The 17108-nt window shown below is 56.1% G+C and overlaps 1 protein-coding gene across 1 annotated transcript in view; it reads left to right on the forward strand.

Annotated features, from left to right (window-relative positions):
* The window catches only part of FOXN1 (forkhead box N1), a 32215-nt gene extending 15833 nt beyond the window's left edge, over positions 1-16382 (forward strand). The window contains exons 2-9 of the mRNA XM_037992617.2: positions 1191-1327; positions 1745-2209; positions 4473-4583; positions 6329-6459; positions 7995-8091; positions 11570-11777; positions 11938-12429; positions 14525-16382. Coding sequence (XP_037848545.1) covers positions 1205-1327; positions 1745-2209; positions 4473-4583; positions 6329-6459; positions 7995-8091; positions 11570-11777; positions 11938-12429; positions 14525-14844 — 1947 coding nt within the window. The 5' untranslated portion in view covers positions 1191-1204 and the 3' untranslated portion in view covers positions 14845-16382. The remainder of the gene's footprint in view (positions 1-1190; positions 1328-1744; positions 2210-4472; positions 4584-6328; positions 6460-7994; positions 8092-11569; positions 11778-11937; positions 12430-14524) is intronic.
* The last annotated feature ends 726 nt before the right edge of the window (positions 16383-17108 follow it).

Consider the following 17108-nt stretch of genomic DNA (forward strand, 5'->3'; position numbering starts at 1 on the left):
AGGCTGAGGCAGGAGAATTGCTTGAACCCGGGAGGCGGTGGTTGCAGTGAGCCAAAATGACGCCACTGCACTCCAGCCTGGGTAACAGAGAGAGACTCTATCTCAAAAAAAAAAAAAAAAAAGGAGAGCCACACTCACAATAATAGTCATAATGAGAACTGGCATTTATGGGGCACCGACTGTGCACCAGGCACTGTGCGGAATGCTTTCTGCGCATGATTTTGTTTGACACTCACAACATCTGTGTGAGGTAGGGCCTGTCACTCTCCCAGTTAGATGATGATACCGAAGTTCAGAGAGCTTTGCTGGCACAGCTTGAGAGGAAGGGCTAACCCCGGCTTTGAGGTCTGAGTCCTCTTAACCACCCCACTGTGTTAGGGACAGGATCCCCCTAGGATTGGAGAAGGTCTGAGCAGAAAAAGCCCTCCGATATCATGTACCCAAGCTCCTAGGTCTTCATGGGGAAACTGAAGTTCGGAAAGGGGCAGTGGCCTGCACAAAGTCACAGGTTAGAGTTTGGAGGACACAGGTGGAACAGCACTTGCCAGGTGCTGCAGTGTGGGTGGTGACATCCTCAGGGCCCGCTAGGCTCACAGGGCCGCCAGGCAACCAGGGACCTTTGGCTCCCCAGTTACACACTGTGGTCACGTCAGCCAGGCTGATGGGTCACTGCAGGACCAGCCTCTGCTGAGGGCTGACTCACCTGCATGGAGGCGGTTGCTCCCACCCCAAGCATGAGTCTGACCCACACACCAGCTCACTCTCCCCTCAGGACCACCAACTTGCCCAGTCACTGAATGGAGACCACCTGCTGCGGTCACCTTGCCAGGCCCTTTGCTGTAGACACAGGAGACCGATCCTGAGGAGCCAGAGGCAGGGCCCAGCTGGGAGCCAGGGTATCACTGGTTCAGTCTCTGCCGCTACAGCCTGAGATCAGCCAAGCCCCTCCTGAGGCTCCTACCTGGCTTACTTTGCCCTTTCTCCATAGAGGTCTGCTCTCTCTGCTGTCTCTCTCTCTGTCTCTGTGTCTCTCTCTCTCTCTCTCTCTGGATCCCTCTCTCTCTTTCATCACATGGCTGGCTGGAGGCAGAGTCCCAGCCCAAGGACTGGGTTGGGGTGGAGGTGGCGAACCTGGGTTGGTCACCCCTGGATGCTGGTCGTCACTCTCATGGCAGGCGGCTTTCTTTGAGGCCAGGACTGGGTGATGGTGTCACTGCCCCCGCCGCAGTCTGACGTCACGCTGCCGGGCCCCACCAGACTGGAGGGCGAGCGCCAAGGGGACCTCATGCAGGCGCCGGGCCTCCCAGGCTCCCCTGCCCCACAGAGTGTAAGTACCTGGCATCCGGGCCTGGGTTTAGGCCAAGGCCTGCAGCTGCCCAGGCAGCAGGTGGACCAGTCACCTTACTGCCCCCAGGGACCTCCCAGGGTCTGTCTTGTCCCCTCCACCAGCAAACAAGTCCTCAGTGACCCCGAGATCCAGAGGGGTCACTCCTCATCCCTTCAGTCTTGGCCTGTCCCAGGGCAGGGCTGTGAGCCCCATCAGATTTGGGGTACCCCAGGTTTCACGGCAGGGTGCCTTCATGAAATCGGGGCTCCCAAGGGCCGACTATGTCTTCTCCACCATTTAGGGGCTTCCCAGAGCTCAGCCATAGACCCCTTTACCCCAGAACAGAGTAGGGTCCCAGCCAGTCCCCAGGCCTGGTTCAGCCTCCACTCACAGGCTCGCTACTCTCTGTCTACCCAGAAGCATGCCGGCTTCAGCTGCTCGTCATTTGTGCCCGACGGCCCTCCAGAGAGGACACCCTCACTACCCCCACACAGTCCCCGCATTGCGTCACCAGGCCCCGAGCAAGTCCAGGGCCACTGCCCAGCCGGCCCAGGCCCCGGCCCCTTCCGGCTCTCACCCTCAGACAAGTATCCTGGCTTTGGCTTTGAGGAGGCCCCAGCAAGCAGCCCCGGGCGATTCCTCAAGGGCAGCCATGTGCCCTTCCACCCGTACAAGCGGCCTTTCCATGAGGACGTCTTCCTGGAGGCCGAGACCACCCTGGCCCTCAATGGACACTCCTTTAAGACCCCGGGGCCGCTGGAGGCCTTCGAGGAGATCCCAGTGGACGTGGCGGAGGCCGAGGCCTTCCTGCCTGGCTTCTCAGCAGAGGCCTGGTGTAACGGGCTCCCCTACCCCAGCCAGGAGCATGGCCCCCAAGTCCTGGTGAGTACTAGTGGCCAGCGAGAGTCCTATCTCCCCGCTGTCCCGGTTCCTAGCAGCCTAGAAAGAGTCAGTCCTCTGAGACCAAAGTCCCACCTTCTCTTTGCAGACTTTGCCACTCAAGACCAGAGAGTTGGGACCTCCTGGTCAACTGGGGTGGGGGTGTTGGCCTGGCCAGCATGGAGGGGAGTGGGTGGGGGAAGGCAGGCCAAGCTAAAGAAACTGGCAGCTTTCAGAGGCTCCTGAGTCAGGATTCCAGTGTGTGACTTCTCTCTGTTTGTTTAAGTGTCAAGAATCTCCAGCCAGACCTACACGCCCATATGCAAATGTGACAAGAAAAACACATTCCAGAGACCAAGAGAAAGGGTTTGGGGAGGAGCCATAGGACACAATTTTTCCCTCCCCAGCCTTAGCATACAGAGTTGAGAGAGGACTTTAAGTCTGGAGGGACCCTTCCCGGCCCCATTCTTTGCCCAGAGTGGGGCCTGGGTATATTCCTGGAAATACCTTGAAAGGTTAACATGTCCTTCCATAGCCTGACCTCCATAAGGTGTGTTACCTTGGGCAAGTCTTAACCTCTCTGAGCCTCATCTGAAAAGTAAGGTCAACATTACCTGTCTCATGGGATTGTTGCTTAGGGAAGAGAAAAGCTAAAGGGAACTTGCTCCCTGTTCCCCAGCTCTGGTTTGGAGGTTTCTGAGTGGGCGCAGGCTCAGCAGTGCCTACTCCACATGCCCACCAGCCCCCCCACCTCTTGCTTTCAAACAGGCCCCCATTCCAGCCCCGAGCCACCCCAACAAAGGCTTGGAAGGAAGATGGAGAAGGTGGTTGGGTGCCTACCAGGTGTGGCCAAAACAGGACTTTATTCTGGCCCTTTGACCGCTTCTTCTCAGGCCCCTTAAACATGACCACAGCCTATAGATAGGGCACCATCATCTCAGCTACTGCCCCCAAACCTCCACTCAATAATACCTCCCAATCGTTCTGCCAGGTGCTTTCTTTCAAGTGCTCCCACTTAATCCCCTTAACAACACTCTAGAAAATTCCCACCATTCTCACGTTGCAGACGAGGAAACTAAGGCTCATAGAGGCCAAGTGACTTGCCCAAGGTGTCTCCTAGCCTGCAAACGGTGAGGCTGAGATTGAGTTCACACCCTCACCCTCCCACACATGGAGAAAAGCTCCAAAGACACACAGCTATCTGGTCGACTTGCTGGGTGACCTTGGGCATATTGCTTCCCCTCTTTGGGCTCAGCCCCATCATCTGTCAAATGAAGGGGTTGGACACAAGTACTCTTGGCCCTTCTAGGCCTGAGATTCTATGATTATGGCAATCTCTGCATCAACAACCCCAGGGCACACCCAGAGAGAGGTCACAGCTGATTTGCCCCTCTGGGCCCAGATCTGATTTCCTAAGGCCCCTGGTAACCCCAGGAAGCACAGTCCACCTCCTCCAGGTCTTATCCACCTTCCAGGGCCTAGCTGCACACCCTCCTGTCCCTACTCACGGGAGAACTCTGCACTAGGCCCTGGGACTCTGTGCTGGCCTCTCACGCGTGGGAAGGCAGAGTCCGGCCACCATGCCTAGCAGCAGCTGCAGGCTCCCCATGCCCAGCGTGAGAGCGTCCACAGGGCTCACACAGGTCAGCAACTGTGTAGACCCCCTGGACCAGGAAGCAAAGCTCTGTGTCAGGGATGGCCAGGAGTCAGAGCAGAGAGGAGCTACCAGCCCCATCCAGAGATCCTGCTGGGGCTTCCTGGGGCTGTACAGAGGAGGAAACAGAAGGGACCCAGGGCCACAGCTGGACCAGCCTATCTGGCCATTACCCATGCTCCCCTCACCATGGATCCTCAGGGAGAGTTCTGGAGCTGTGACCTTTTCCTGGTGTCCTTTGCACACCTACTTAGAGGGTCTGAGGACTCTGAGCCAGGCGTGTCAAATGAGGTCAGCACTGCACCCTTGTGCTATTCCAGAAGATCCCTGTCCTTACCCCAGCACAAGACTTCTCGGGATAGCCCAGCCTCAGCCTCTCCCCTGCAGTGAGGGGAGGCGTAGGGACTGCTGTCAGTTCCAGCCCCGGCTCTACCACTAAATTGCTGAGTTCCCTTGAGAAAATCCCTGCCCTTCTCTGTTCTCTATTGTTCTCCAGGAATAAGCTTTGGGAGAGGCAGAGTAGGGGTTCCTTTTATATAAAGGTTCAAGACACAGGAAAGAGGAAGGGAGAAAATAAGGCCTAATCTAGTCATCTGCTTTCTCTTCCAGCAGGGTTCAGAGGTCAAGGTCAAGCCCCCAGTTTTGGAGAGTGGTGCTGGGATGTTCTGCTACCAGCCTCCCTTGCAGCATATGTACTGCTCCTCCCAGCCCCCCTTCCAGCAGGTGGGTCTGGGGCAAGTGGGCCTGCTTCCCCCAGGTGTCAGGATATTGTGTGTGTGTATGTGGTGTGTGGGTGTCTATGTGATGGTGTGGGTACACCAGGATAGGCAGGTAAGGACAGCAGGGCCCTGAACCTTAGGCTGGGACACAGCAGGTGGCAGGAGTAGTTAATGGGAAGAGAGGCAATTGCACCCCTCCAGAGGTGGGCTCGTCTGAGTCCCTGGCAAGGCCTGAGAGGCCTCAGATAAGAGTGTGGGGCTGAGATGGAGGCAGGGCTGTGATGTGAGCCAGAAACAGGGGAAGGAGGAGAGCTGCCCCAGACAGGGAGAGGGGCAAAGAGAAGAGGAGGGTGTGGTGTGAAACACAGGCTGAGCAGGGTGAGGAACAAGGGCTTCTGTATAGTCAGCCACCATCTTGCTATGTGACCTTGGTCTCCAACTTCTATTAGCCTAGAGAGCGTGGGCACCCAGTGTGGGCTTAGGGGACCTTCCCACCCAGAGGACTCCAAGTCCCCATCATCTTCAGCCCTTTCCTCTTTTCCCAGCTTCAGCTCCTCCCAAGTGTACAGGATGCCAAGTAATTGCCCCACACTGGCATGGGATGGAGGAGTTTTAAAGGAGAAAGAAAAGAGCCCCAGAGCAGCCAGGCAGCTCCCAGGAGTCACCAGGCAAGACAGAGCAAGTGGCTGCCCAGCACCCAGCTCCATCCACCTGCAGCCTGGCACTGAGACAGGCCCTGCCTGTGGAGCAGGTTCTACACCCGGCTGTCTGGCACTGGCCCTGATCTCAGCCAAGCCAGGGAGGAAGGCAAGGGAGAGGGGTTGGGTCAGACTGCCAGCTTTGCAGGGAAAAGAAAGAGATAGAGGGAAGCAAAGAGAAGGCATGAGAGGACATCCTCTCTGCCGTGAGGGGCCTGGGTGGAACGGCCAAAGTTATCCTGAGGCTCATGGTCTGACCCAGGGTAGAGAATGCCCCTGAGGCAGGGACAAAGATTGAGCCACAGAAGAACTAAGGGGTCACCAGACCTTAAATGACCTCACCATGCCTGGCCCCGCTTTGATGCTCTCTGCAGTCTGCACCCCCTCTCAACAAGATGGCCGCACCCAGGGCTTTATGGAACCTGGACAGAGGGTGACTCAGGCACTAAATGTCTCTTGGGTGACCTGGAAAGAGCTCTTCAGCCTGGAGCAGCTGGGGGAGTCAGAGTCTCCTACCACCATCCCCCATAAAACACCATCCGTGGCACCACAGCCACTCCCTTTGCTGTAAAACCACCTCCTACCCCCACCTGCCCACCACCATGACCGGCCCTTTCAAAGAGCCACTGAAACTCATAAAACGTGGCAGTGCCCAGCAAACACCCAGGCTGGACATCCCACTTCCGGCCCAGTTGCTCCAGGAGATGCACGGGCACGAGGAGCACCTTCCTGGAAGGGTGCAGGGGCCGAGGGCTTCACTTCATACTCTCCCTGCAGGATCCCGTCACCATGGCAACCAGAGCATCTAAGGGGCTGAGAGGAAGGAGCTGGAGGAAGGGGGCTTTAAGACCTCTGAGATCCTGAATTACAGGGTGTGGATCTCCTCACAGCCCCTCAGAGAGCTCTGCACTGGGGGTGATGGGGCCCATGACTCAGGAGGGAAGAATCTGGCCTGAGCTCCTTCTCTGGATGTATATAAATGGGGGAGGGGAGCCCTCCTGGGAAAGGTTGGGTACCATGGCAATCACTCTGCCCCTTTTGACCTCCTCAGTACTCGCCAGGTGGCAGCAGCTATCCCGTACCCTACCTGGGCTCCTCACACTATCCGTACCAGCGAATGGCACCCCAGGCCAGCACCGATGGGCACCAGCCTCTCTTCCCAAAACCCATCTATTCCTACAGGTACATTTCTCACACTCCAGGGGTGGCAGGAGCAGGGTAGTGAGAGGGCCCTTGGAAACACTGAGGCATGGAATCCTCTGGGTCTACCAGTAATGGCAGTGGGTGGAAATCATACCAGTGGGCTTCCAGAAGATGCTGGAGAGAGGGTTCCTGCATGGAGGCAGGGGCATAGACTGGATCACCTCTGATCCTTTGTCTAAGCCTGGGGAGTCATGTCTGTGACTTGACTCAGCGGATGCTGGTGCCCTGGAGTGAGCCTGCCAAGGTCTCACCTCCTAGAGCCCAGGGCCTGGGTCTGATAATTTAGGGGAGATGCTTGCTGCCTTCCCTGTCCCTCCCCAGAAACAGAGGGAAGCCCCCCACTCAAAGCTCTACTGGAAGGAAATAGGGGTGAGGCCTGCAGATGTGACTCAGCTATCCACCATCTGCCAGACCTGGTGGGACTTCTCTGGGGCTGGCCTCTTAAGTGTCAGCAGACCCAGCCTGTCTGGGAGACCCTTCCATCTGTCCTTTCATTCATTCCAACCAACAGTGACACTTGACCAAATATGCATCAGGTGGTACATGGGATCGGGTCATCAGCTAGTGTGAGCTGAGGGGAAGGGAGAGGAACTTAAACATCAGCCAGGAGTGCAGAGAAGGGCTTTGTGAAAGGCAGGGTCATTCACTGAAAGACACATATGCAGGCCTTGGAGTCCAGCAGAAATGAGTTCAAGACCAGCTCTGGGACTGACTAGTGTGAAACCTCAGGGAAGTTACCTAATCTTTCTGAGCCTCTATGTATTCTATTTATTCCTCTTAAAAAAAAATGTCAGGTTGGGGGTGGGGGGCTGGGGGAGGGACAATGTTAGGAGAAATACCTAATGTGGACGACGGGTTGACAGGTGTAGCAAACCACCATGGCACGGGTATACCTATGTAACAAACCTGCACCTTCTGTACATGTATCCCAGAACTTAAAGTATAATAAAAAAGAAATAAAAATATAAGACTTATAAGATGAAAAGAAAAAACTTGTCAGGGTTTGGGGCAGCAGTTCAGGCTGTTGGAAGGATTAAGTAAGAGAATGTAGGTACCGTGCTTGGTACATTGCAGAAGCTCAAGAAGCCTTAGTTCCCTCCCTACTCTCCAACGTTTATGCAATTGGCTAACGACTGACTAGTAATGACAGCTTCCGTTTAATGAGTGCCTTCTATGTGACAGGCACCATCCTTCATCCTCACAACTCTGAGGTAGCTATTACTTTCTTTACTTCAAAGTTGAGGAAACTGAGGCTCAGAGAGGGTACGGCATTCACCCAATGTCACACAGCCAGAGAGTAACTAGGCCAGGATGGCCACCCAGGTTTCTCAGATTCCGCAAGACCCTCACGCGTCTGTAATTCCTGACTTCCATGTCCACTTTAATGGACACCTTCTCATTCCCTCCCCTTTCAACTCCAACCCCATAGAGCCTTTCGCCAGTGGTGGGGGGCTCGGGGTGGGCTCGGGACCCAGTCAGAGATTCAGACTCTCAGGGACTTTCTCTGTCTTCAGCATCCTCATCTTCATGGCCCTTAAGAACAGTAAAACTGGAAGCCTTCCCGTCAGCGAGATCTACAATTTTATGACGGAGCACTTTCCTTACTTCAAGGTGAGCCCAAGATTCCTCCCCATCCCATCACCCCCAAGTCCTGGACAAGCCAGGACTCTCTGAGCCAGAGGATTCAGTCTGGAGGCGGGAGAAGAATTAGAACGAAAGCCAGGAGAGGGCTTACCCCCACCATGCTTTCCCTTGTCTCCACCTCAGAAGGACAGAGTTCCTACAAAAGGGGCTCCATGTGGGGAACAGAGAGCCCAAGCGGCTCATCCAAGGTTGCACAGCAGGCTGGAGTCAGACCTTCTGCTGGGGAAGGTGGACATGTTAGCACCGATGGGCGTCAGGGAGCATCCACCTACCCCAAGTGGGAAGAGAAAGTTGGAGAAGAAATGAGACACTATTGCTACCCCGACCCCTGGGACGCTGTGGGGCTGGAGAAGCTGGTCAGCCACGGTGGCTGGGAGATCAGGGCTGAAGAAGCCATTGCCTTCCAAGGTGAGATTAGATCTGCCTCTGTGGGTGGCAGGCTCAGCTGCAGTTCTGCCAGAAAGTGGGGTGTGGGCTTCCCAGTCTTTGAGTGTCCCAGGCTGGCTCACCTGACTCTCCCCCAACCCCTTGGGCAGAATCTCATTTCTATCATTCACAGAAGGGGCTTCTGGAAGCCTTACCCACCTCCCTCTCTAGAGGCAGGACAGGGGCTCTTCTCCCAAGGTGGACAAAGACATCAGACAGGGTGGTCCATTCTCCCAAGGTCACACAGTAGATGCAATCAGTTACTGGATCAAGCTGTTTGGCTTTGCACACCCCTCTCTGCACGCCCCCTAGACCCTCCAGCACAGACCCCCTTCTCCTGGGGTGGGTGTGGGGGAGACCGGAGATTGCGTGTGAAGAGTGCCTTCTCCAAGCCCTAGTAGACACAAAGCTCATCCGTCACCCAGGCAATGGGCAGTTGCTGAGACCCAAGTAATCCAGAACTCAGCTCCACCTGCCAGGGGGTGATTCCTGCCCCCACCATCTATGGTCCTGCCTGGGGATAATTTGAGACTTGATGTTCAAACAAGTTTATCCCGCTGGGCTACCGTCAGATGGGGAGTGGGCAAGATGGCTGGAGTGGTCTGGCCAGGAGTGGAAAAGTGTGTTGATCCACCAGAGGTTCTGGAAGGGAAAGAGGGAGGGAGGCGAGTCGTCCCTGGAATTCAAGAAGCATCAAAGCCTGAATTCAGGGCAGCCCCCAATACCCCAACAGGTCAGGGGCTGAACTCTCCCTAACCCCTAAAGCTTTTGGAGGGTCTTCTAGGGTTTCAAGGGGCCAAGACAGAGAGAGGGAAAAGCCCAGTCCTCTCAGCCTTCCCTCCCCACCAGCTCCTGGCCGGGCCCCCAGCCCCTCCCCACATCCCATCTTCCTCACTTAATTATTTTTCCTGGGAGCTGTGTAATCCCTGTTTTATGGGGCTGAGGAGTGAAGAGGTCTAACTGCTTTTTGTTCCCTTTGGTTCTAGTTGTTGTTGTTAGCCACTTGCATCACTCCCTCACTCCTGAGTTTACATTTGATCTCAGAGAGAAAGCATCTGTGAGGATGGGATGGGTCCCAGATTGTGAGACAGGTTCTATGGGGTGACCTGGGCAGGGCCCTTAGCTGGGGGACAGAGTTGGAGGCTGAGCTCTGTCACTGCCTCCCTGTGTGATACAAGGCTAGGCCCTTTCTTCTCTGAACCTCAGTTTCCCAGTCTGTAAAATGGGTCAGATTAGTTGGCACATAGATTCCTTCTGACTCTGACAATTCCCCTCTGACCCACCTAAGGAAATTCCTTAGTTCAAAGATTCCCCACCTCTTTCCATCTCTCACTTCCCATTTGAAGATCATTTTTCTGGGTGAGGATAGACTGGACCCTGGAGTGGCCAGCACTCATGCCCAAGGCAGCTGCTGCGGGCGTCCCATAGCACCATGAGTCAGGGACATGGGACTGGAGAAGTGTCCAGCCACTGGACATAATTGTTAGTGCTGACCATCCCTCTTCCAAACAGGAAGTGACTGGGGTGGGGGCTGCCCTGGCATCCCAAAGTCACAGATTTATGGGGCCATAAAAGGCCCCAGTGCCCATTAACTCTGCCCATGGGGCAACGTGGCCTTAACTCCTAGTGGAGACTGTGGTGGGAGTCAAAGGTGAATCCCAAGTTGGCTGGTCTGGTGGCTCAAGAATCCTCCCTGGTGACCCTGGGAGCCTTGGGGGTCATCTCAACCAGCTCCCTGCCCCAGGCCAGCTGCCCTCAAGATAGGCTGCACCAGGTCCTGCCAGCCACTTGGAGTGACACTGGCATCAGGACCCAGTTCTGCTGGGCATGATTCAGCTTGGCTGCTCCCTGGGGCAAGTGAGCTGGGGAGGAGGGAGTGGCTGCCCCTCATTAAGCAGAAACTTTGGGCTGAAAGGGGGAGGGGTCAGGTAATGAGGGCGAAGGAGCCCCACCGGCCAGAGCTCTGGCGAGTGCCCTACCCACAGTCAGCCCCCGCTGAGCTCAGGGCTGTCACAGAGCCTGGAAGAGAGCTGGAGGTGGGCGGGCAGGGGCCCACTGGCACTCCCGCCACCGCCTCTCACCCAACTGAGTCAGCCTAATGGTTTTTACAACCCTCCCTGGGCACAATTACCGCACTGGTGGCATGACCAGGCCTCCTAATGGGTGTTTATTCTGTTGGCACGAGCATCCCCCCCACCGCCTGAGGGCTGGCCTCCCCACCAGGACACGCCCCCCGGGCACACTCATGCAAACAGGTCACACCCACACATCATACAATCATGGCTACCCACCGTCACACCCAGAGAGACTTTCTCACACACGGCCATCCTCACACTCGAGGAATTCATGGACCCGTAGCCAGGAGACGTTGCTTATGCCAGGAAGACACACTTAGGGATGCGTGCACATGCTCATATGCACTGTCCCTTCATATACCAAACCCACATAGACACACAAACACACGTGCAATGCACATACCACACACACCCACTCACAAACCTCGCCCATCTTTCTTTTCTCCCAAGTTAGTCCCAGAGGGGATAAGGCATACCCGGGAGAGGAGCGTTCTTCCCCAAATTCCCCTCTCTAAAGCCAGCCACAAGACCTTAGAGTAGTGAGTCCCCCTTCCACAGAGGGGTCCAGGCACAGGCCTGGAGACCCACTGGGGATGGCTGAGCTTCAGATGGGAGGGTGTTGTGGGCCAGAAGGCCTCTGTAGCACCTACCAGCCCTGGCTTTCCGAATCACCTCGACAGTCCTCTGAGGGGTCAGGCAGGGATGAGGGTGGGATGAAGGCAGATTTGAGATGAAAATAACTTGGGGTCAGGGATCCTGTTCATCCCTCCCCTACCACCGAAGGGTACCAAGCAAGGGCTGGGTGCTGAGGAGGACAACAAGCCCCAGAGTGGGCGGCAGCTCTGTGCCCAGAGGAGGCACAGGAGTGTTTTAGAACCCAGACCTGAAGTCCGCTCTGGCTCCCTGAGTCCAGCATGAATGCTTGTCTTGCTCTGCTCTGGCAGACAGCGCCTGATGGCTGGAAGAATTCTGTCCGGCACAACCTATCCCTCAACAAGTGCTTCGAGAAGGTGGAGAACAAATCGGGAAGTTCCTCCCGCAAGGGCTGCCTGTGGGCCCTCAATCCGGCCAAGATCGACAAGATGCAAGAGGAACTGCAGAAGTGGAAGAGGAAAGATCCCATTGCTGTGCGCAAAAGCATGGCCAAGCCAGGTGAGGCTGGCCGGGCCACGCAAGGAAGGGCCCAGGGTACCTATGAGCTAAAAAAAGGAGAATCGGAGAATGAGGCAAGGCCCTGAGTGACGGTTCCAGGCTGGGGAAGGCTGTGGAGGAGGGAGGTCTCATGGTGTTCTTTCTCTCTTGGGCCTTTCAGAAGAGCTGGACAGCCTCATTGGAGACAAGAGAGAAAAGCTGGGCTCCCCGCTCCTGGGCTGTCCACCCCCTGGGCTGGCAGGCTCAGGCCCTGTCCGGCCCCTGGCACCCCCAGCTGGCCTCTCCCCGCCACTGCACTCACTCCACCCAGCTCCAGGCCCCATTCCTGGCAAGAACCCCCTGCAGGACCTACTTGTGGGGCACGCACCCTCCTGCTACGGGCAGACATACTTGCACCTCTCACCAGGCCTGGCCCCTCCTGGACCCCCGCAGCCATTGTTCCCACAGCCGGACGGGCACCTTGAGCTGCGGGCCCAGCCAGGCACCCCCCAGGACTCGCCTCTGCCTGCCCACACCCCACCCAGTCACAGTGCCAAGCTACTGGCCGAGCCTTCCCCAGCCAGGACTGTGCACGACACCCTGCTGCCAGATGGAGACCTTGGCACTGACCTGGATGCCATCAATCCCTCACTCACTGACTTCGACTTCCAGGGTGAGCTGGGGGTGGGAAAGGGAAGGTGGTACAGGACTGGAGACGGCCACCTGGCAGTGGGACTTATCCTCTCCAAGCCTCCAGGCTGCAGCCTGCAAGTGGCTGGGTTTCTGGTCAACTGAAGCAGAGGAGGCTGGACCTGGCAGGGAGAGCTGCCCACTTGCTCTCTGCCATCCAGAGAATAGGGAAAGAGGGATGTCCTTGCCCCTGTCTCCCTCCTCCTGGTGCTCCAAACATGGTCCGACTGACCTCATCATCAAACCGCTCTTGGCCAGGCACGGTGGCTCATGCCTAGAATCCCAGCACTCTGGGAGGCTGAGGTGGGCAGATTACCTGAGGTCAGGCATTTGAGACCAGCCTGGCCAACATGGCAAAACCCTGTCTCCATTTTAAAATATGAAAATTAGCCTGGCACAGTGGCACGCACCTGTAATCCCAGCTACTCGGAAGGCTGAGACTAGAGAATCACTTGAACCCAGGAGGCTGAGGTTGCAGTGAGCCGAGATCGCGCCACTGCACTCCAGCGTGGGTGACAGCGTGAGATTCTGCCTCAGAAACAAACAAACAAAAAACCACTCTCAGCTCTGGATAGACTACAAAGGGCTCCATGTTCTATTTCATACTCGATTGTGAGTGACCAGTAGTCTGAACATTCTCAGATGCATTTGCATTTTATCAGAGTTCATCTTCTAAAGCAGAAGGAGAGAGACTCTACACTAGAGGAATGGAAGGCCTCAGAGATGGGCAAGCCCTGGAGAGATTTGGAGATAGGAGTTTGAGGGGGGTTCTACCCATTCCACTCCATCTTGTCTGCTCCATCTCTGCAGATGGCCAAGCCCACCCATTCCCATCTAAATTCCAGTGCACCCCAGGCCCCGGTACTCACCACAGAAGGTTTGGAACAGGGTGATGATCCAGGCCTCAGACTCTCTGTATGCACAGGGGTGGGGAATATTCACAAGCTGATGGAGGCAGCCTGTCCTCAGAGAGCTCCCAACCTGATGGGGAGACAGCCCAAGTTTGGGAAGCTATTATTACAAAAGTGCCCATAGGGCTGGGCGCGGTGGCTCAAGCCTGTAATCCCAGCACTTTGGGAGGCCAAGACGGGCGGATCACGAGGTCAGGAGATCGAGACCATCCTGGCTAACCCGGTAAAACCCCGTCTCTACTAAAAAAAAAAAAAAAGAAAAAGAAAAGTGCCCATAGATCTTCAGCCCGGTCCAGAAGTGGGGAGCAGGGCTCAATCAGCCTCAGAGGAAGCTACAGATATGTGGGACATGAAAAACATTTACTTGAGCCCCTGCTAGGCATAAGGCATCAGGCTGGCTGCTCTCTAAGTGCTTTCTCATCTGGGCCTAGAGGATGGGAGGGATTATTAAACCTGCTTCATGGAAGCACACAGAGGCTTGAGAACTTACTCTAGGTCACTTAGCTAGAAAGAGGGAGAGTTGGGACTGGAACCTAGGCAGCCAAGTCCAATCCAGGGTTTAGTCAGGCCCTCTCTCTCCAGAGCTTGCAGCCTGAATACCCAGTGCAGGAGCCCCAGGCCCTCGCCAGCCATGATGCGGGTCCCATGGCATAGGTGGCAGCACTGTTTGCTCCTTGGACTCAGGTGTGCATCCTGGCTCTGCTCCCATTCCCTGGGCCCTGCAGTGGAGGAGACCCAGGGAGCCATGCCCATCCATCCCATTAGGTCCAGAGTACACTGCTGGAAGCTCCTTGAGCTGGGCTGCAAATCTACCTTCTGTGGGAGACTAGGCAGGAGTCAGGGTTCACTCCCGAGTGCACAACATTGGCATCCATGCTGCCAGCAGGCATCAACCCCTCCGCAATGCCCACCCCTAAAAAGAACCACAGAGGTCTTCTAGATCGATGGCTTTCAGATTGGGCTACATGGGAGGAGGAATCTGAGGCTGAGAGGTTCAGCAACTGCCTGGGGTCACAAAGCTAGTGCTGGGGTCTGTTCCCAGCACATGTCACCCTGACCCCTGCTCTCTGCAGCATGTGAAAACTGACGGGTAAGAGGGGACAGACAGGACTTCTCCGGTGCCTCCCACTGACACTTGTTCTCTCCTTCCCCATCTCCCCCAACTAGGAAACCTGTGGGAACAGTTGAAGGATGACAGCTTGGCCCTCGACCCCCTAGTACTGGTGACCTCATCCCCGACATCATCTTCGATGCAGCCACCCCAGCCACCACCCCACAGCTTCCCCCCTGGGCCCTGTCTGACAGAGACAGGCAGTGGGGCAGGTGACTTGGCATCCCCAGGCAGTGGGGGCTCCGGGGCACTGGGTGACCTGCACCTCACCACCCTCTACTCTGCCTTTATGGAGCTGGAGCCTACACCCCCTCCGGCCTCTGCAGGCCCCTCTGTGTACCTCAGCCCCAGCTCCAAGCCCATGGCCCTGGCATGAGCTGTGCCCAGCATCATCAGCTCCAACGTTTGCCTGGTCTGGAAGTCCTGGCTGGCCGCCCACATCGGGCTCACCTTAAAGGTCAAGGAAGGAAAATACTCCTGTCCCCTGTGCCACTAAGCCAACCTACGTGTTAGCTGGTAGCTGGGGGCACAGAGGACACCACCTGGGGTGCTGCCCCTCACACATTTCTGCCATGCGGTGGCCCAGTTCCTCACCCAGGGCCCCCAAAGAGCAAGTGTCTGGGCAAGAAGAAAATGCACTGTTCCTAGCTCATGCTCATCCACACTCAAGCCCTCGTGCGCGCGCGCACACACACACACACACACAGAGTTATTCAGATGTACACCCACCCACATACCTTACAGCCAGAGGAACCAGCACTCCATCACTGAGAGCCCGACTTCGTTTCTGGGGCAACTGAGAGCTGAGGGCTTTGCTTACCAAAAGCTCAGGCCCTGTGCCAGGCCAAAGATTCCCCCAGACCCCCATTCTGACACCCACATGCTCTGGAGGCCTGGCCCCCTCATCACTTTCTTTCCCAGAAGCCCCCTGTATTTATTCCCCCATCTTCGTCCCAACAGCCCAGCAAGAAGGTGGAGATAGAGAGCTCCTCCCTGGGTTGTCTGTGGACTCCCCCAGGAGCTGCTAATTGGCAGCACCCACTCAGCCAGTCTCTACCCATCCTTAGTACATGCTGTGTCCAGCTTCCCCCAGGGTGACACATGGGAGGGGCAACATCTACCCGGGGACCAAACTGAGCCCAATTCTGAAGCAGTGTTTGGAAAAGCCCTTGCCCTCGGAAACTTGAACATGTCCTTTTTCCCCAGTCCCGGGTGCAGGAAGGGCCGCCTCCAGGTCACCACAATCTCACTCCCCCTCCAGAAAGAAAAGTTCACATAGTTTAGGTCCCGGCTTAACTCTACTTACGAAGGTTCAACTTACACTTTTTCAACTTTAGGATGGTGCAAAAGCAATACACATTCAGGACGTTCCTCAACTTAGGATAGGGTTATGTCTGATAAACACATCGCAAATTGAAACCACCGGAAGTCAAAAACCACTTTTGACTTATGATGTTTCCCACTCATGATGGGTTTCTACGGATGTAGCCCCATCATAAGTTGAGGAACACCTGTTAGTTACTTCCAACTGTCTCAGGCAACCTAGGTATTCAGGAAAAAAGCCTGGCACAGGGTAGCAGGGAAGCACTCATGCAAAGCACCCCCGCTTTGACTGCTTGGCAGACCTAGGGTGCCCGGGAAGCACAAGGGATACCCGTGGCGCTGTGGGGTGTAGCCCAGGTGCCTGCCATGAGCCTGACCCCACCAAGGGGGAACCTCAGCCCACCCTGGGCCTGGGGGTAACAAGAACTTCCAGAGGTTGGCCCCAGGCTCAGAGGAGGCATAAGCAGATCCCTCAATGGCTTGTCATTGTCCCGACCTGTCCTGGAACAATAAAGCAAGTGCCTTCTGGTCTCACTACCAAGCCTTCATTTCTGGCCGCCTCTCCCTAAGCAAAACGGCCAGGCCACTCTGATGGCAGATTCCCTGGGCCTGTGACTTCCCTCCCACCCTCACCCAGAACTGGGAAGTTTCTAATCCAAAGAGTGAGGCATCTAGGAAGACTTCTTGACCCACTGGGGAGGCTGAGGAGCAGGTGGGCAGGGTCTCTTCCCAGGAGAACTTCCAAAGAGATGCAGGGAAGAGGCTGCCCTGGCCAGAGGAATGGAGGGGATGCCCTCCCCCAGACGCCTTGCCTCTGAGGCCTGCCCACTCCCTCTTTGCACCCCCATCTCCTCACGCAAGAAGGAGTCGCTGCCCTGTCCAGGCTGTGCCTTTCTGTTTCCAATCTGTTCCTGGCTGAAAGAGATGCCAAGCGGTTTGAGGCCCTGAGTTCCACAGGTGACAAAGTGGAACATGTCCTGGTGCTGTGTGCACTGCTGAGTTCCACAGGTGACAAAGTGGAACATGTCCTGGTGCTGTGTGCACTGCTGGTCCTGCAGAGTGGTCTCCGGAGGGTCAGGGGTTCACTCACTCCCACGTCAGACTCACCCCCTAGGTGTCACCTCCAGGTAGGGTTGGTGTCACTGCAGCACTGTCTCAAAAGAGATGGGGCAGATGTGGGAGCCAAAAGCACACACATGAACCCCAGCTCCCAGAGAAGCCACAAGGAGAGACCTCTGCTTAGAAAGTTCTTCTTGGATGAAGGCCGGGCGCGGTGGCTCCCGCCTGTAATCCCAGCACTTTGGGAGGCCCCAGCAG

The sequence above is a fragment of the Chlorocebus sabaeus genome, chromosome 16 (genome assembly GCF_047675955.1).
Source record: "Chlorocebus sabaeus isolate Y175 chromosome 16, mChlSab1.0.hap1, whole genome shotgun sequence".
NCBI lineage: Eukaryota > Metazoa > Chordata > Mammalia > Primates > Cercopithecidae > Chlorocebus > Chlorocebus sabaeus.